This window comes from Hypanus sabinus, chromosome 22 (genome assembly GCF_030144855.1).
Source record: "Hypanus sabinus isolate sHypSab1 chromosome 22, sHypSab1.hap1, whole genome shotgun sequence".
In the NCBI taxonomy this organism is placed as follows: Eukaryota; Metazoa; Chordata; class Chondrichthyes; order Myliobatiformes; family Dasyatidae; genus Hypanus; species Hypanus sabinus.
In genome coordinates, this window is record NC_082727.1 from 20,453,652 (window position 1) to 20,473,796 (window position 20,145).

Below are 20,145 nucleotides of genomic sequence, written 5' to 3' on the forward strand. Positions count from 1 at the left end.
TCTTTGAAACTCCAGTGAACACAGACACTCTCATCTTCCTCTCTTGAGACCCTCTCAGCTTGCTCTCTCCCTTTTCCTCATATATCGCAATCCCCCCCCCCCCCCCGAATCACCTAATGAACCTTCACCCTGTCTGACACCAACAACACCCCTTAGGAAGGGAGAACAGGCCTGTATACAGATGCAGTTTCAGCTGAGATCTTCAGAAGTGTAGTGAGACATCATTACATTTGTAATTAAATCCTCTTCCAATTAAAGTCAACGTGACAAGTCCTTCTAATTTCTTTCTTTACCAGCACATTACCTCTCAGTAATTCGTCCGGGTCTCTCTGAACACCAAGACCTCTCAACCCCTCACCATTTCATGTTTTTTTTTACTTAGCAAGGAAGATTATTTCACTTTTTGCATGTTATTTTTCAGCTTTTGTTCCCCCCCCCCCCCACCGCCCTCATTTAGTCCATCTCTGTTTCCATGAAACCTTTGTGAATCCACCTCAGACCATGCATTGCCAGCGGGTCTGTATAATCCAGTCTGAACACTTGCTCTTATCCAAGTCACCAGTGTAGAGTAAGAACATCTGGGCTGCACCACAACCTCCCAGACTGACAAGGACACATTTATTCCCACTCACTGTTTCCTAACCATTGACAATCCTCAGTTCATGTTGACATATTACTCCTAACAGTATGTATTCAAACTCATTATATTTTTTTGTTTATTTTTCCTTGCAGGATGTAAACATCGCTCACTAACATTACCAATATTCGTGATCCAGTCACTGTGGCCCAGGACTGAGGCAGCACTGATCTGGAGTCACCTGCACATCAGATCAGGTGAGGACGGTTACTTACTCAAGCTCACAACCCCTACTGCTGACGGCAGTTCATCGGGGTGCTCTCTCCTCAATCAGTCTTCCAAGCTGACCCAAGTGTAGCCCATCGTTGTAGACCTTTTCTCTCCCAGGGATGAGGTCTTTGGAGCTTCTGTTGGCATTGTTTTCGCTCTGCATTTTTATCAGATGGGTTGCTAGCCCTATGTCCCACACTCCTTCTTTCATGGCCAGGCTTAGGGCTGTCCATGGTGGAGAACAGGCAGTTAATGTTTCAGGCCATCGACTGTTTATTCTCCTCCATAGATGCTGTCTGACCTGCTGAATTCCTTCAGCATTTCAAGAGGTTTCAATAAGTACATTTAATGTCAGAGAAATGTATGGAATATACACCCTGAAATTCTTCTTCTTCGCAAACATCCATGAAAACAGTGTGCCCCAAAGAATGAATGACAGACAAATGTTAGAGCCCCAAAGCCCCTGCCCAACTCCTCCTCCCACGCATAAGCAGCAGCAAGCTACGACTGCTGCAATTTTGTGTGTGTTGCTCCAAATGACCACCTTCCCTTTCCTTCTCAAAGTATTTATACTCTGGTGGCCCAGTGACTGATCTCTAACGTTCTATACATCCCTCTTCTCATCCCTGTCCACATCTGAAGAATCTAGCAAGCTCTGCAGTCTATGAAAACAAATCCAGAATTTCTCCCTCTTTCCCTGCTGGTGTTTCTAAACCTTGGACAAGGAAATTATTTGAGACAACAGTTGAATATCTGAAATAAAATCAGACAATGCTGGAAGCATCTGTGTGTGTGTGTGGCGGGGGGGGGGGGGGGGGGGAGAAACAGTCCCGACTTTCCTTCTGAAGTCATTTCTCTCTCTACAGCATTTTCTACTCTTTCATTCAGTTCTGGTAACGACAGGCAGTCTGCTGGAAGAAATCAGCTGGTCGAGAAGTATCTATCTGTGGGGGTGGGGAGGAGCTGGTGCAGGAATTGTCAGTGTTTTAGGTGAAATCCTGCATCAGTTGCTTCACCCACCGAAGATGTTGCTGGAATGCTGAAGATTGTTTGGTGGTCCAGACTGCAACATATGCAGTCTCTGGTATCTCTCTAGAGCCCCTGGTCTCATTTTCAGGGTATTATCCCTTCCTGCCCAGAGAGAAATAATTGCCCTCCATACAGAGCATCACTTCTCATTGAGGACTTAAACACTAACTGGATTTTTTAGTAAGCTGTTCATTCGTTTTAATAAAGATCAAACTCAGTTTGTGTGTGTGAGAGAGACAGCATGTTGTGTGTGTTTTGTCTGTGTGAGTGGCTGTTATTTAAGTGTATGTGTGTTGTATGTGTGTTTGTGTGAGTGATTGTTGTCTGTGAGTGTGTATGTTGTGTGTGTTTATGTGAGTGGCTGTTGTCTGTGACAGTCTGTGTGTGTGTGTGTGTGTGTGTGTGTGTGTGTGTGTGTGTGTGTGTGTGTGTGTGTGTGTGTGTGTTTGTGTGTTGGTACGCGCGCGCGTGCACTGCGTGATTGTGTGCAGCTGTAAGAACAGGCGTGTGGAGGAGGGAGACGTCAGCCCTCAAGTGCGAGAGGCCGGACCCCCGTGTGCTAGGAGGTTGTATAGGTGATCCACGGCCTCGCGAATCCGGCACATTCAGGGAGCGCGGAGCCTGTAGGACCAGGTAAATGACGCCTGGATCACGGAACTGTAATGATCGTCAAGCTGCTGAGAGCTCAGTGTCGGCCCGGGAGATCCAGCGGCGCGGGTCGGAAGGAAAACCAGCCTGTCTGATAGTGGCCCCAATCAATGCCCTAATGGGCAGTCTGCGGATTCTCAGTTCAAGTGTTGACGGCTGCGTCTGGCAGGATGCAGAGAAGCGGGGTCGGGGGGTGGGGGAGGAGGTGAAGATCTGGGGAGAGGGCGCGGTGAGGGAATGAGAGTGTGTTTGAAAGGAGGGTAGGGTGCAAGAGGATGAATAAGAGGGAGAATGTGGAAGGTGCTGGAGAGGTTGAAGGTGAGGGGTGAAGAAAGAGGGAGTGTGTAAGAGGTGTTAAAGAGAAAACTGTGAAAATAGGCAGCGGAGGGCAAGGAGAGATAAAGGAGGGGGGAAAGAGGGAAGGAAATAGAGAATGATAGCCATGTGGATCATAGCAAGGGGGGAGGAAGTTAAGAGACGGTGTGAAGAGAAGACAAAGAGTAAATGAAGGTTTCCGAGACAGGGTGAGTGTGAGAGGGCCGTGTATAGTGAGGGGAGAGGGGAAGAGCGTGAGTGAGAGGGGATGTGTGAGTGTGTAAGTGAACTAAGGTGTGAGAGTCAGACGTGAATGAGGGAGGTGGAAGCAGACGAGCGGGAGAGAAGGAGTGTATAAGTGCCAATGATAGAGTCAGAGCAAGGGGTGAAAGAGGGGAGGGCGGTTACAAAGAGAGGGGGAAAAGAGTGGGACAGAGCACGAGTGAGAGACAAAGAGAAAAGAAAGATGAAAGTAATGGATGTCAAAGTGAAAACAAAACAATAGAGCTGAAGTAAGCCACTCGGCCCGTCTTGTCGTTCAATGGAATGATGGCTGACTTGCCTCAGGCCTGTCCCTTCTTCTGTGCCAACTCCCCATCGCCCTTAGTCCCCTTCACCGCATCTAGTGATCCGGCCTCCGGACTCTCCACCTCTAAGATAAGTTCCCGTGCACCTCAGTCGGAAATGGCCAGTCTTTACTTTGTAACGGGGAGGGTAAGAGTGAGACGAGGTGAACCCGAGAGTGAAGGAGGTGTGGCAGATTAGGAGAGGGGGAAAGGTAAAGTGAAGGGGCTGGCGCGAGATATAGGGAGAGTAGGGCTGAGAGATGGAGAGAAGATTTGAAAAAGAAAAAAAATCAGGGGCAAGGTACGGACACAGGAAGCGGTCTGAGCCTTTGTTAGCTAAAGGGAAACCTGGCGCGCAAGGAAAGGACAACTTGTATACTTACATCACAATTTTGGTGACAAGGAAGGTTGTGTTGGACGTTGAAGAGGATCCAGAGGAGATTTACGAAAATGATCCCAGGAATGATAGGGTTAACATACTTGATGGCTCTGGACCTGTTCTCGCTGCCATTTAGAATAATGGGGGGTCTTATTGAAACCTATCGAATACTGAAAGTCCCAGACAGAGTGGACGTGGAGAGGATGATTCCTGCAGCGGGAAAGTTTGGGATCAGAGGACACAGCCAGGGAATAGAACAGAGATTAGGAGGATTTTTTTTTTGGCCAGGGGGTGGTGAATCCGTGGAATTCATTGCCACAGACAGCTGGGGAGGCCAAGTCGTTGGGTATATTTAAAGCGGAGATTGATAGGTCCATGATTAGTAATGGCGTCATATGTTACGGGGGGGGGGAAGGTAAGAGAATGGGGTTGAGAGGGGTAATAAATCAGCCATGATGGAATGGCGGAGCAGACTCGATGGATCGAATGGCCCAACTCTGCTCCTATGTCTTATGGCCTTATCCACATTCGTGGCTTCTGGGCTTCATAAGTTTAGAGAGAGTGCAAAAGCTGCGAGGTTCTGGGGACGCTGTGCAAACACCGGCCTAGCCAGAGGCGGAGGGCTGTGCTCTGGTCATTACACCCTGTGGGGTGGATGCGACGGTCCCAGGGGAGTGCAGGGCAGATTTACAGGAACTCTCCCGAGTAGAGAGATTTCAGCTCCAGCTTTAGACTGGAGAAGCAGGTTATACTGATCGGAGTTTCAGAGAGGATTTGATGCTGGTACCTGATCATAACGGGCTGAAATAAGATCAGCAAAGGGCGATTCGGGTCGCCTGACGATGCAAAGGTCGGGGTGGAGGGTCGGGGCAGCGGTACAGGGGAAGTGAACGTGAAGTGGCCGCTGCGAGGGGCGAGGGAAGTGATTAGATTTGGGCTTGAGGCAGAGCTCCTGGGCGAGCTGGGCTGACAGAGAGAGGCCCGGGAATGAAAGGCCTCTTTCTGCGCTGCGCAACCTAATGTGAGAGGCAAAGAGTGGAGAGCGGGGGAACGATGTAGGATGTTAGACGTCCTGAGTTTGGACATCAATGTTAAATCGTTCAAATCCGCCGCTTCACCTAAACGGTGGAGATGAGGGTTTGGTTTGGAGTGTCGGGACAGTAAGGTGGTGGTGGTTGGGGGGGTGGGGAAATTCCAGGTAGAAGTGTAATTGGGTCTAGACGCGGAGCTGCCGCGACGTTGACAGGCAGGGAGCGGGCAGGTGCCGGCGCAGAGACTGAGCAGAAGCGCTGGGCTCGGGGTGTGAAACTGGGCGCCGCACCGACCTCTGCTTCTTGTATCTCCCGGGCTGACAGCGGCCCCGCGCACTAACTGGGACTGTTTGACCTCCAGTACGTCAACTTTTACACTTCATCTCACACCCAACACCTCCCCCTCCCCCTCTCACACACACATACATACCTACACAACTTCCCCGTTCATTACTTTCCCTCCAGCGTCATGCGTAGATAGAATCCTGAGCAAGAGCCGCTGCCTGTTACCCCAGCATTGCCCTCCTCCCTGTTCTCCTCCCCCTCCCACCCACCCCGGTTTCAAAACTCCTGAATCTCCCCATTGAACGCTGCCCGAACACCGAGACGTCTGGACAGAATTCCAAAAATTCCTGGGAGTGACTCCCCCGGAGCCCGGTCTGATCCCGGCTGCCTGCTTGGTTCCACATTAGGACTTGCTGTCCGTGTTCCGCCGGTTAAAGGAAATATGCCCCGGATTCGTTTCCGAATTAAAACAGATCCAATTTCCAATGTTTTAATTGTCATGAAGTTAACAGAAATGTATAATTTATGCCTTATAGTTTCCTGCAATGATTTAGTCAAATTTGCCGATGTTATAGGCAGGGTGAATGAATTATATATTATTAATTTGCAACGAAGGTTTTCATGAGTGTCTCGCTGCCAGCTGGAATTGGTTCCCTTGTTGTTGTGTGTGTATTTTGCGCTGCCTTTGGGATATTTATTCTTCACGGTTTCATGTCCCAACCCATGCCTGTTCCAGCGCGCCCTTCGCAATCTTTAGAATTCAACAAGATTTTTTTTTAAATTACATACAATCCTGTTTTACAAAGACCATTCACGCCGAGGTCACATGAAGGGGTTTACTGAATTATTCAATGATCTTTCTGGCGGTTTTCAACGTGCAGGGAACTGGGACCTTCTTTAGCTGAGCGGCGCGGTGCCCGCGGCAGACGAAGCGGCCGGTTCGTTGACGTCTGGTAGCTCTGGAACGGGGCGGGCACGGGGAGCGGGGGGGGGGGGGTGCGACTTGTACATTCCGACCAGCGGTTTGACCTGTAGGGTATGATTGAGAACGCACCACCTGATATCTCCTCAGCCCCGGTCAGTATGGACCATTGGAATGAATAATTCGAGAATCCGAAAACCTTTTGGCATGAATTTCTGGCTTGACTTTATAAGGTTAGGTCCCGCCGTTCAGCTCCTCGCTGCCCTGTTAAACCCCCCTCCCCTTCGCTCCTCGGCTCTGTCACTGCGATCCCAGCCAATAAAGAACAGCCCACCCCCTCCCCAGTCCCACTAGTCCAGGATGCATTCTGTCTCGGAGTTCCTGGCAAACAATGATTGATGTTTCGGTTTCGAAGCCGACTCTGAATCCTCCTGCAAAATAACACCAGCCTCCCGGCTGCCGCTTCGCCCGCTCCGAGGAGCCGCAGAACTGAGGCGAATTTTATTTGTTTGGGAGATCGGGGGAGCGGGTATCGCGCCTGGGAAACGCCACGGTTACCGGGCAACCCCTCTGAGCAGGGATGGATCCACTGGGCGGACCGCATCCACACTCTCAGCACGAACCCATCAGTTTTGGAATAGACCAGATCTTGAACAATCCGGATCAAGGAAGTTGCATGATTCCGAATTCGCGGCTCCAGGATGTGGACTACGGACTAGGATGCATGGTCAGCGGGAGTTACAACAACGTACCGGTAAACTACGCCAACAACGGCGGCGGCGGCTACAACGGTGCCTGCAGCTTGTCCTCGCTGGCCAGTCCGTACGGCGTCAACCTGGGCATGAACAGCAACGGCTTGAACCCAGCGGGTGTCATCAGGGTGCCTGCCCATCGGCCCGTGACCACCGGCGTTCACCAGCCCATGAGCACGGGTGGCGCGCCTGGCCCAGCCGCCAACAATGCCCTGGGCAACATGACATTCCCGTGGATGGAGAGTAACAGGAGGTACACGAAGGACAGGTTCACAGGTAAGGGGGAACGGGGACGGTGAGTTAAGACCACTAAACCCACAACAGCACCATCCCCTTCTATTTAATCACTCGCAATTCCAACCCCTTCTCCATCGTCAGAGTCCGGGAGCAATCCTTATTTCCTAACCTTCCTTGTTTGTTCTCTGAAATTATCAACGCGGGCACCGGGGCGGCATTTCCGCCAGGAATCGTCTTTAGGATATTTTGGCAATGACGGTCAGGATTTATATCAATAGAATGTGATTTCTTTTTAATTAAAAAGAGATAGAACCAACCAATTTAAATTAAAAACTGATTGGAATCGGTAAAACCAAGGGACAAAGATGATCTGATAATTATCCACAAACTCCCGCCTTCCAAACATTTAACACAATTAAAGAACTGACTGACCTGTATTAAAGCAGGTCCGGAGTATCGACTAAACATCCCTCCATAATTCACGAAGACTTTATCTAAAACCCGAACGAATTAGTCCCCTTCGGAGCGACTGGGGTTGTTTGAAGTCCAGTATTTGTTTGGATTTTCTTTTTACTGATTAAGTTCACTCAGTAAAGATTTGTCCAAAAACTACTTCCAGAATTAATTCTTCAGTGAAACCACTTATCTGCAAATATGGAGGTCTGAGAAGTTAAAATAATTATTACATTTGGTAATGATTTATTATTGTCACATGTAGCGAGACACGGTGAAAAGCTGGAGGCGAAATCGTAATTCAATATAAAACTGAATCGATTATCTACAAATTAATGTTAGCTTGTAAAATTCAAATACATCTCATACACGTTTTATTTTATGAAACTATAACGTACTTAAATGCATCCATAAAAATCTTCTTGTTTAATCACACATTAATGCTAAAAGTGTGTGATTTAATCACTGGATTTAAATGTAATAATCTGTCGGGATAAATTGTGTTTTAAAACTGATAGTTAAAAACAGCACATAACACTAGTTCAGTGTCGTATGTTTATTAAACGAAACCTGTTTTAAAGACAATGATTTTATAATTCAGTTTTTTTTTACAACGTGGATTTTGAAAGTGGGGAGTTATCAGTGTGGCCTTTTTATGAGACTGTACACAGGCCTCTCCGATGCCCCGGCTCGGCCTCTCTCGCCGCGCAACTCCCCGAATTTCTGCCGCTGCATTACCGAGAGAAGGCTGCGGATCCTTGGGCAGTTTCGCCGCTTCTGCTCGAGGATCCCACGGCACATTCGTCGTCCCCGGGCCGGGCCGGGCCGGGCCGGGCTGCCGCGCTGAAATGCGGGAGACGGGTGAAATATATTTTACTTAAAGACTGTGATATTTCCCAATGGGTTTTAATAGAATATAAAAAGGGCTTCTTCCCCCTTCCTCGCCCACCCTGTCAAACAGCCCCGGGGTGCAGGGAGCCGAGGGCCGAGGGTGTACCGGTGCGGCAACAGGCCCGAAGTCTCCGCCTTGTAACTTTGTCTCAAACCTTTTCCCTCCAACCCACACTGCCTTTCTTTTCTCTCCATTTCTCCTTCACGTCGCTTGTTCTTTACTGACCTGTAATCCCATATGTTTCATCAATTTCCCCACTCCTACTCGATCCCTCCCGAAACCTTTCCCGTTTTCGGCGTATTTAATTTTCTTACACTCGCTTTTGATAGATTGTGCCTACACCTATCTACCCCGTACCATTCTCTCTCTGTCCCCCAACACTCGCACTTCATCCGTCCCTCATTTTCTCTCTCCTTCCTCTCTCTTTGTATTTCTGTGCCCCCGCCCTTTTGTCCAACACCTCCCCATCCCCTTCACACTAACACTGACCCTTGAGTATTTATGGATAGTTTTGAGCCCAACAATTTGACATTTATTCATATCGAAGGGCGAAGGACCCTCACATTAAACACACGAAGAATGAATCAGGACGGCCAAGGAGGAAGGTATCTGCAGCCGGGTTGGTCTGTGAAATCATTAGTCCGTGATTTAAGTTCATTTTAAAGTGAAATATGGTGACTCATTGCCCCGCAGGACTGGGTGGCCATGCGCCCCAATGGCCGGGGATTCGCGACTCTGTCCGGGCTCCGAGATTCTCCTCATCACCCGCCCGTCCTCTTTTTCAGTGGCCCTCTCGCCATTCACCGTGACCCGGAGGATAGGGCACCCGTACCAAAACCGCACTCCGCCGAAGAAAAAGAAACCGCGGACCTCGTTCACGCGCCTCCAGATCTGCGAGCTGGAAAAGCGCTTTCATCGCCAGAAGTACCTGGCGTCGGCCGAGAGGGCAGCGCTGGCCAAGGCCCTGAAAATGACCGACGCTCAAGTGAAAACCTGGTTTCAGAACAGGCGGACCAAGTGGAGGTAAGGGCCGGGCTGGGACGAGACACAGGCCAAATCCCTGGGCTGAGAACTGTAGCCTTCCTTCTCCCTGCCTCGCCATTCCCCCGCCGGCCTCTTTCCCTCCTCAACCCTCACAGTAGCAAACGCGCCGACCAAGTGACTGATGGAAGTGAAGGGGGTCAGTCTGTATTTTGTCACAAAGGTTCTTAAAAAATCAGCATCTAAATGGGGTTGCGGGACCCGGCAACTGTGGCCGGCGATTGAACAGAATGGTGGTAACATCACTGCAGAACTCCTTTCTACAGAAGCTGAAAAAGTTGTGTCAAACTTTCAGAACTTAGTTGGGCAATAGGGAACATTTTACACCGTCCTAAATACACTGGGATTAAGAGCAAGAGGAGGCCGCTCGGCTCTTCGAGGCTGATTTGCCATTTCATAGATTCATGGAACTCCACTGTCTCATCTATCCCAGAAACTCTTCCTCCCTCGCCTACACTCCCCCCCCACCCCCAGCCTTGGAAAGATGTAAGCTCTTTACTTCGATTGTCCTTTGAGGAAGACTGTCTTCTGGGCCGGGGTGGGGAGGTGGGAACTGATAAATCGTCTAACCCCTGTTTAAATGGACGATAAACTCAAGAGATCCTGCAGATGCTGGAAATTCATCCAGAGCAACACGCGCACAAAAGTGCTGGTGGAACTCAGCAGGTCAGGTAGTATCTATGGAAAAGAGTCTACAATCGACGTTTTGGGTCGAGTGCTGATGAAAGATCTCGGCGCGAAACGTCGACTGTTTATTCATTTCTGTGGATGCTGCCTGGACGATAAATTATATTTAAATTTTAACGTGGATAGGAAGCGGGAATGCGGAGCTGGAACTGGCTTTCTTTTATCAAGTGAAAAGATTTGGTAAAAAGGGTTAACATAAATAAATCGAACGGACATTCAGGACAAGCCTATTCACGCTGAAAGTGGGGCCAACGAGGAACTCGCTCTGACGGAGAAGAAAGGCGAGGGTTAAAGGAAAGCAGGAATAACAGAGGAACGGAGGAGAAATTAAAAGTGGCCGGAGAAAGGAAGGGTGGCGTGGGAATAAACCTCTATAGGGGCGGCTGATCGAAATCACCGGTTCCCCTTCATTCCTGGTAATAATGCTTTATCTCATTTGCTCGTTTGAGTTTAGTAACCAAGATCAAGTACGTACAGGCCGGTGAAACCTTTTCCCCGCCAGTTTCCTGCCACCCTCATCGGGCCTTAAATAAAACAGGCTGACCTGCACAATTTAACGTTTATTTATTAATTATTTCGATCGTAATTGACTTGGGTAATTGTTGCTGGTGGAAATGGACGTTTTCTTATTCAAACCAGCCGAAACCAATTACTGAAAAAAGAAAATTTAAAAATGTTGAAAAGGCGGAAGAGTTTCAGAAGGGAATTATCCTGGGCGGCTTTTACCTCCTCCGCTGTCTAACAACCTTACTCCGCCTTCTTCGGTGAAAGGCCGTGATCCGTGTTGAATTCCGCTCTGGTAAGACAAAGAGAAACTCTGTTAGATTTCCTGTGAATAAACACTGATCGGCTTCCCGATTCCGGGATGAACTAGTCCGACCTGACCCGATTCCTGCCTGCACTCCTGCACAGAGATCGGGGGAAGCGGGAGAAGCGTCCTGTATCCTTGGCCCATGCCTCCGGAGCCGCAGGCTTTGTGCTAAGATCGGACTCCAGCGAGCGAGCAGGAGATTTCTCGGTGAACGGGAAACGGGGGGGGGGGGGCTGGAGCCCCACGGCCAGGAGGAAGGTGGAAGAGTGGAGGGGAGTGAAGGGGGTGAATGGGGGAAGGCGGATGAAAGAAGGAAAGGTGAGGGGAAGAAGGAGGCCGAGGGAGCGTAGGTGTTCTTAATATTGAGTTGGTTTCCCGGGTGAGAGTCCTGGGACACAAAGTTACAGAACTGGAGATGTGCGTGGCGAGTATAGACTGCAGGAAAGTTTTCAGATATCAGCAAACAGATTTGATTAAAAAAAAACAAAAATATCGCAGTAACCCCTTTTGCCCGTCCCAAACCCACCTCCCTTACTCTTAGACCTGCCACCATCTAGCCCCCCCCCCCCCCACACCACCACAACTGGGCTGAGTTCCATCTTCCCCCTGCTCCGTCCTATACGGATGGACTCCTGATTCCCGTTCGTCCTGTTCTGGTGATTCCTGGTTATCAATTCCCGCCAAATGGAAGCATCTCCCCGAATCCATTCGCCGTGGTGTAATTTTGAAAACACCTGTCCCTCGAAGAGGTTCCGGCCCGTCTCGCCTCCAGGAGATCTCTATATACCTATCATGAGCACGCCACGATATGGACACCAAGTTTCCCAGTGCGGTCCAGCCCCCCACCCCCACCACCCGATGATTCCTGGAGTTTATCAGCATCATCAAAACACTGCAGATGCTGGACCCCGGAATCAAGACAGACTCAGTGGGTCTGGCCCGATGAAAAGTGGAGACCGCTTCTCTCTTCGGGGACGCTTTCCAATTCACCAGGCATTTCCATCATTGTTTCAGGTGGAAATGGTTTCATGCTGCTAGCGGTGTTCGTTCCCGCGTCCTCATCTCCTCGCCCCATTCACACTCTGATCTTCAATGCCTGTCGCCTCGGTGGTCAGTCCTGAAGTTAATTAGCCCACCCCCACCGCCAATGCCCCTTCAATCGCTTCCTCTTGTGACACAACCAGATCGGCAGAGATTTCATTCCTCCACCCCTGCATTCAGACATTCATAGCCGGACCACTGGGATTTCGTGCACGTTCCTTCTCCACCCACCCACACCAGCCCACTACCCCGGCTGTCGGCCTGGACAGTGACTGCTCCCCCGACAGTCAGGTGATTGAGAACTGGGAGCGAGAGGTCCAGAGTTCGCAGAAGAAATATTAAATACTCCTCCTTCGTTACGGATTTCGTTCTCCCAATTCATCCCCACCCAAACCGCTTGCACCCTCACCTTCTCCCTCCTTCCCACACCCTCTGTCACCTCTCTTTCTCCCACTCACCCCATTTCTCTCTCTCCCCCTCTCTCTTCCTCCGTCTCTCTACCTCTCCTTTCTCGATTTTCTCTCTCGCACTAACGCACACAACTTGTCCCAGTTTTTGAACTGAAAAAAAAAACTGCGTGATATAATGATGAGGCGAACCAATTTCCAGGAACAATTCTCCCCGCTAGCCGCTCTCGGTCTCCCCTCTCTCCACCGCCCCATTCAAAACTCTGTCCCTGTCTTAGTTCTCTTTTTCTTTACATTATCTCATCTTTTCCCTTTCTGCTTCTCGCCCCTTTTATGTTTCAATTTCCCCCACCATCCTATTTCTCTGCCCCACCACTTCCTCTACCCTTCTGCCTCCCCCCCCCCCCCCCCGCTGCCGCCCCGTTTTTGAGGCCTAGTTTTGCGGCACCTGCGTGTGACCGGGCCGGGCGGCCGTTTAAAGTGCAATTGTTTCGGTGGGTCACGGAAATCAGGTCAGGCCAGGTTGTAAATTCTCACCGCGTACTCATAGCTGCGATTCCGGGTGAGGACGATGCCTCTCGCTGGCGGGCAGACATGGACCGCTCCCGATCACAATCCGAAATTCAAAACGCATTTGCCGGGTCTGCATGTGGCACCAGATGCGAACAGTCAATAAAAAGGAGAACTGACATATGGTCTTCGGTGAAAGCGAGGGTTAGGTTGGTGGGGGGGGGGGTGGTGTGGTTGGGAACCCCGATAAACCCCAGCAAGATGGCAGGAATGGAAAGGTCAGGTTGGAAAGTGCGGGTCTGGACGGTGGGTAGGATCAAAGGGACGCCAGCGAGGGCAGGTTGTACCCGAGGCAGCAAAGCCTTTTCCTTAAAACAAACATTTGGGGTTGTTTATAGGGAGATGGGCCCGAAAACAAGAATGGAATGCTCCTCACTTGGACAGAGCGTTGTTAGGGGGCAGAGAGCGTGCGCTCTGGTTGTCCTGTTACGGAAAGGTGTCCGTGGACAGAAGGCAGCGGAAGTCTGCGAGGAATGCGCAAGAAGTGCAGAGTCGTTGACACCAGGGAAAGCCTGAAGCGACGGGCAAACCTTTCACTTGAGAGAAGAAGGGAGAGGGGGTCCGTGTACATCTGTGAAGGTTCTAACGGAGCAGAGAGTGCGCCTCCGCTGGTGGGACGAGGGAAACAGAGACCGTCGGTGTCAGCGAGGGAAATCCACAGGAACCCCTTTCCCTAGGGGGCGGTGGGAGTGTGGAGCGGTGGGGAGCGTCGATGAGTGTTCGAGCGGGAAGGGAGCGAGCAGAGGAAAGAACGGAATCGCAGAACGGAAACGGACCATTCGGCCCATCTAGTCCGTGCTGAACTATTGTTCTGCCTAGTCCCATTGACCCAGTCTTGGGCCGTGATCCTACATATCCCTCCCATCCATTTACCTATTTAAGCTTCTCTTAAGCGTTGAAATCGAACCCTCATCCAGCATTTCTGCTCGTTCACACTGAGAATGGAGGAAATGGAGGGGTGGGGTTGGGGGATGTGGAGCCTCCAGGTGGAAAGTAAACACTAGCAGGGACTGGTTCGGCAGAGTGGCTTATTTCGGTACCATCCACCCCGTGATATCTCGTATAACGTGTGCTAATAATCCCGAGTAATGTGCTTCCCGCCGATATAATCCTGCATCGCGCATTTTACGGTGATTTTACCCAGATTTTACGGTGTTTAGCGGAATGATTCCCGAGATGAGGCTCCTCAGCTTTGAGGAAGTTTGGATTTATTTTCCTGGAAGCAAGGATCGTACAGGGAATGTCGTTAGGGTATCAGGGGACTGTAGTTGGGGATCTGGGAATGTTAGAGGAACAGGGAACGTCGTTAGGGAATCCGGAAATGTTCTTAGGGGAAGATGGGATGTCGTTAGAGAACAGCGGGTGCCGTTGGTGAAACAAGGAATGTCATTAGTGGACAGGGAATGTCGTTAAGGAATCTGGGAATGTTTGGGGGAAAGGGGAATGTCGTTAAGGAATCTGGGAATGTTTGGGGGAAAGGGGATGTCGTTAGGCGACAGGGAATATCGTTAGTGGATCAGGAAATGTCGTTAAGGGATCTGAGCGAGGGGTTTCGAGTCACGAGCGGTTTAGACAGAGCAACACACACAAAATGCTGGAGGAACTCAGCAGGCCAGACAGCATCTACGGGGAAAAAAAGTCCGAAACGTCGACTGTACTTTGTTCCCACGGAATCTGCCTGGCCTCCTGAGTTTTTCCAGCAATATGTGTGCGTTGCTTAGATTTGCAGCATCTGCAGATTTTCTCTTGTTTGTGTGGAGAGCTGACGATTCCCATTGGTAGAGGGTTCAGAAGCAGTCGGCACGGTATAAAGGTGCCACAACCAAACGTGGAGGGAGCATTTCGTTTTAACACAGAATGTTTCAAGCCTGGGACCTCCTGCCACAGTTGGAAGGGGCTGATATGCTTCTTTATAGGGTTTAAATTGAACTTGAATGAGTATCTTCATATTATCATAGAGTAATACAGCACGGAAACAGGTCATTCGGCCCACTTGGTCCATGCTAGACACAGCATCCTTCTTGCTAGGACCAGTTACCCACATTCGCCCCATAACCCTCTCAGTCCTTTCCCTCCAACGACCTATCTCAATGCTTGCGATTAAAATTGTAACCTTAAATGTTACGATTTATCCACCTCGACCACCTCCTCTGGCAGCTCATTACCCTCTGGGAGGGAAAATGCGTGGCTCTGGGGAGAGGGGCGTGGCGTCACTGGGGTTTTAACAACGCTGGGGTCGCTTCGGCCGATCACATTTAAACAGCATCCGGCCACGCACCTTTGGAGCTGTGATCCGCAGTTCCACATTTCAGGGACAAAGGGCGGGAGTGCACGCTCCAGATGAGTGACCGCCCCGCTGCTGTAATCGTTCTATGATCCTGATGGGGTGGTTGTCTACGACAGTCCGGAACCCAGAGGAGCGCAGAATTGGATTCAGACTATTCCTATCAGATTCCTTCTTCTTCAGCCTTTTGCCTATCACCACCCAGCTTCTTACTTCACCCCCCTTCCACCTGCTCCCTCAACTGGTCTCTTCTATCACCTACCAGCTTGTACTCCTCCCCCTCCCCTCTCTCTCTCCTATTCTGGTTTATTCCCCCTTCCTTTCCGGTTCCGAAAAAGGATCTGCACACAAAATCTCGACTGTTTATTCCCCTCCATAGATGCTGTCTGACCCGCTGAGTTTCTTCTGAGTAGTGTGTGTGTGTGTGTGTGTCCTACTCTGGATTTCCAGCATCTGCAGCATCTCTTTTTTTATGTTTCACATCCGAGATTTGGAAAGGAAGGCAGGAAATTGGCGCTGGGAGAAGTGAGCACTGGCCCGTGATCCATCAGCGCCGCTGGGTGCAGGGGCGTCCAGCGGGGGAAAGGATAAGCCAGCGTCTTTACAGATGAGCAACATACAATCTGCTGGAGAAACCCAGCGAATCGAGCAGCGTATGAGGGAGGACCAGAAACGTCGACGATTTCTTTCTTCCCGCTGAGTTCATCCAGCAGATTTTTTGTTGCTGAATCTCAAGAGATTGTGTAGATTGTCGCTCAAGGTTCCAGCGCGGCAGTTTCTGGAGACTCTCCCGAACAGAGTCAGAATCAGGTTTAATATCACCGGCGTACGTCGTGAAATTTGTTCTGCGGCAGCAGTACATTGCAACACATAAAAAGCTACAAGTTAAATCATCTAGATATATAATTAAATTAGTCCAAAAGGGAGCAAAAGAAAGGGGAGAGTTAGTTGTTCATTCAGAAATCTGATTGCGGAGAAGCTAAACCGTTGCGTATTCAGACTCCCTGTAACTCCTCCTGGATAGTAGCAATGAGAAAAAATGAGAAAAGGTCATGGGGGGGGGGCGCCTTTTCGAGGCATCGCCTTTTGAAGATGTCCTCGATGCTGGGGAGGTTAGTGCCAGTGATGGAGCTGGCTGTTTACCCTGTTGGCCTTTAATTTATTCGTCCGGATCCATCCGGTCATTAGCAGGACGTATCCGAGGCATTTGGCCTGGTAATCAGGGCTGACGTGATGGGCCGAAGAGCCTGCTCCTGGGCTCTATTGCTGACTGGCCTGTCTCCAGTTCCTCATCCGTGAGCCATCTTGAGCTACAGTCTATTAGTATCGCGGACGTAAATACTGCTGATTCCAGGTTATCAACTAATTTACATTCCCTGATTGGGGTTGAGATTTCGCTGGTGGCCGCGAGTGTTCTGCTTCCCCACACACACCCAGTGTGCCGGTGAGAATTGCTCGGTATTTCTGCCGTGCCGTTTTCCAACCGGGAGGATCTGTGACACATGGTGGGTGGCAAAGACTGAAGACTACAGTATGAATTTGGAAAAAAAAGTTTCGCAGAAATGAAAGCTGCGGGTTCGTGGCAAAGGGCGACTATTGGTTGGATATTGCGAGAGAATATAGAGCGTGCTTCCTCTGTTTGGTGGCTGTGACCTGGGGCTCTTTCTTTGATTGGCGGACTCTGAGCGGGAGGTGGGGATTAGGTGGGACTATCTCCTTTGATTGGCTCCTCTTCTGGAAACTCCCTATGAACCAAATCGACTAATAAGTAGAAGCATAAAGTTGGACACCGACGACTGTGGGAGGGGGTGGGGCAATGTGAACGGGATAAATGAACAGCCCTTGGTGAACTGCAGTTCGCCTGGGGCGACAACCGCGCTGATGCTGAGAAAGAGCAAGTTTTCTGTCCATTGACGGGCGCGTGAAGAGCGACGGTGAAAATTCCTAATGCAGACCCGAAGTGAGGTGGCCATGGCTACTTGTGAGAGGGAACGCTGACCGCGAGAGTTTCTGTCCCTCTGTGTATCGGAGTCACCTCCCAGCACAATATCTCTGATCAGTCGTGTGAAAGGCCCCTCTGCCCCCCTCCCCTGAGTCAGTAGTTCAAAGGGTCTAAGCAGAAGTTGGTGTGTCGAGACACACGTGTGCAGTGAAATTCCTTGCTCCTGTGAAGCTCACAGAGTAAATCGTGTGCACGATAATAGACACAACAATAAACACCGCGAAATCGTGTGCACGATAATAGACACAACAATAAACACCGCGAAATCGTGTGCACGGTAATAGACACAACAATAAACACCGCGAAATCGTGTGCACGATAATAGACACAACAATAAACACCGCGAAATCGTGTGCACGGTAATAGACACAACAATAAATACCGCGAAATCGTGTGCACGGTATGATGCGCTATCTAAGAGACTGGAAGTAGAGTACAAAATGATAGGCTTGAATTAACAGCGAAAACGGGCACAACCATGTTGAAGACTGTGGGAGGAGCAGTGCCCCAATCACCTTTATCCAGGGGTCTGTGGGAGGAGCCACAGGAGCAGTCAGCAGAGGGGCGTGTCCACAGGGGTCTGTGGGAGGAGCCACAGGAACAGTCGGCAGAGGGACGTGTCCGGACAGGCATACATGGTTTACCACACGGTAACAATAGACACAACAATAAACACCGCGACAGCGTATAAACAGCAAACAGTGCAGACATTGTAATGCTGTTTAAAATAGTGCAAAGTACCGAAAGGGAGACAGAGAACGTGACCTCATCACCGGGAAGGGGGTGTGAAAGTGACAAACTGTTCTAATGCGAAGTTTCGCAGTCAATTCCTTTCTTCCCCCCCCCCCCCACACCCCAACACTGCTCGACCCGCTGAGTTCCTCCAGCAGACTGTTGGTCCACCATGGGCTGTCTCTGTCGTCTTCTTGTGAAACACAGCATTGCCTCGAGGGTCTGGTAGGAGTGGGAAAAAGCCGCTGCATAGGATGTTTCCATCAGAAGGCACAGTCTCAGAATAAACGGTGAGGAGAAACGAGGAGGAATTTCTTTATGGGATACAATAGGGTATTTAAGAGACTCTTAGATTGGTACGTGGAGCTTAAAAAAATAGAGGGCTAAAGCCGTAAGGTAATTCTAGGCAGTTTCTAGAATAGGTTACATGGTCGGCACAACATTGTGGGCCGAAGGGCCTGTAATGAGCTGTAGATTTCTATGTCCGAGTCATCGGGGTGCATTTTAGATAGAGGTTGATGTGTTCTTGATTGATACGAAGGGTAAGGGTTACCAGGGAAAATGGAATTGAAAAAAAATCGGCCGCGATTGAAGAGCGGAAGGGACTCAATGGGCTGAATGGCCCAATTCTCTCCCTATATCTTACGATAACGCCATTCATTCAGTGCCCGTCAACGAATCTCGGAGTGGTATACGAATATGTACTTTAACAATACATTTATTTTGAACTTTGAATAGTTATTGCCCACTCCTGTCCGCTGAGCCCCCCACTTCCAGTCCTTGTGGGGAAGGTTTGTTGGGAGTAGAGACCTAGTCACACCCTCCCCTCACCCTTCTCCCTACCCCTTCCTCCCCCCACCCCAAGGCCGGCGCCAGGTCAGGTTGATTGACAGAGTCTGTCTCTTTCTGTTTCGGTTGCTGGTTGCTCCTGGGTGAAGGCGGCAGACGGCGGAGGAGAGAGAGGCAGAGCGGCAACAGGCCAACCGCATCCTGATGCAGCTCCAGCAAGAGGCCTTTCAGAAGTCGCTGACCCAGCCCATCCAGCCCGACCCCATCTGCCTGCACAACGCCTCCCTGTTCGCGCTACAGAACCTGACGCCCTGGTCGGACGACAACAGTAAGATCGCCTCCGTCACCTCTGTGGCTGCATCCTGCGAATAGTCACCCGCAGCACTCCCTCTCCCCCGGGCTCCTGCTCCTCGCTTCGGGCCGAGACACCGGGACTTGCCGGTACTGGAAGCCGGACTCCCGGAGCAGATCAGAGAGCCGAGGGCGAGGTCAGGTAACTGGCACCTTGCGTGAAACTGCATGGGCCCCGGGCAACCGGCAACGCAAACTGATTGTCTACAGGCACAGAGCCAGCGAAGGGTACCTCGGGGACAGAGAGAGCCAGCGGTAGAGATGCAAAGAGGGAGACAAGGACTCCGCACTCACAGCTCTCGGCGTCAGCCAGCCCTCTGCCACATTGTAGACCGTCCTCCACCCAAGACCCTCAACTGGCCGGTTCCAAAGTGTCTGAGACGACGGGGGTGCGGCAAGTACAAACTGGGGCTGGGTGACTCACCAACCTTCAGTGAAGCAACTGGCCTGAGTGTCAGAGTTCCCCTTCACAGTGATCGCCCACATTCACAGTGAACCCCCACCCCGTCCACAGTACATTGAACACCCTTTCACAGTGACCCCTTCCCTTCACAGTTACTCTACCCCTCATGGTGACGTTCCCTTCACAGATCCCCCCTTAGCAATGATATACCCATCCTTCAGTGACTCCCCTCCTTTCACATTGACACACCCCTCCTTCACGTTGTCCCCCTCCCGTCACGATGACCAACCTTCATTCATAGTAATTTCGCCAACGCCACATTCTTATGCCCAAATTAAATTGTTTCAAACTCTTAATTTGCTGCAAGACATTTGAAACAAAACATATAGAAAAACGCTGGAAAGACATTGGTTCGGGTTGTGTCAGCGGAGAGGGAAACAGCTCACGTTTCAGGTCAGAAACATTTCATTGTGCCTGAAAGGTGAGCTCTGTCTCTCTCTCTCTCCACAGACGCTGCCCAACCTACCCAGTATTCCCAGCAACCGCTGGTTCTGCTGCAGGTTTCAAGCAGCCGGCTGATGGTTCGTGATGGGAGGTGAACTTGCTTCTCCGCCAGCGACACCTGGTGTCCGGGAGCGGCGGCGCAATGCCCTTGGAGGCTCGGGTGATTG

General features: G+C 50.5%; 1 protein-coding gene across 1 annotated transcript; it reads left to right on the forward strand.

The window, feature by feature from the left end:
• The first annotated feature begins 6,602 nt into the window (after window positions 1–6,602).
• tlx1 (T cell leukemia homeobox 1) lies at window positions 6,603–19,137 on the forward strand. The gene is made up of 3 exons (XM_059948025.1): window positions 6,603–7,050; window positions 9,142–9,379; window positions 18,870–19,137. Exons 1-3 carry the CDS (start codon window positions 6,603–6,605, stop codon window positions 19,090–19,092), a joined length of 909 nt encoding a protein of 302 aa, XP_059804008.1. The 3' UTR covers window positions 19,093–19,137.
• The last annotated feature ends 1,008 nt before the right edge of the window (window positions 19,138–20,145 follow it).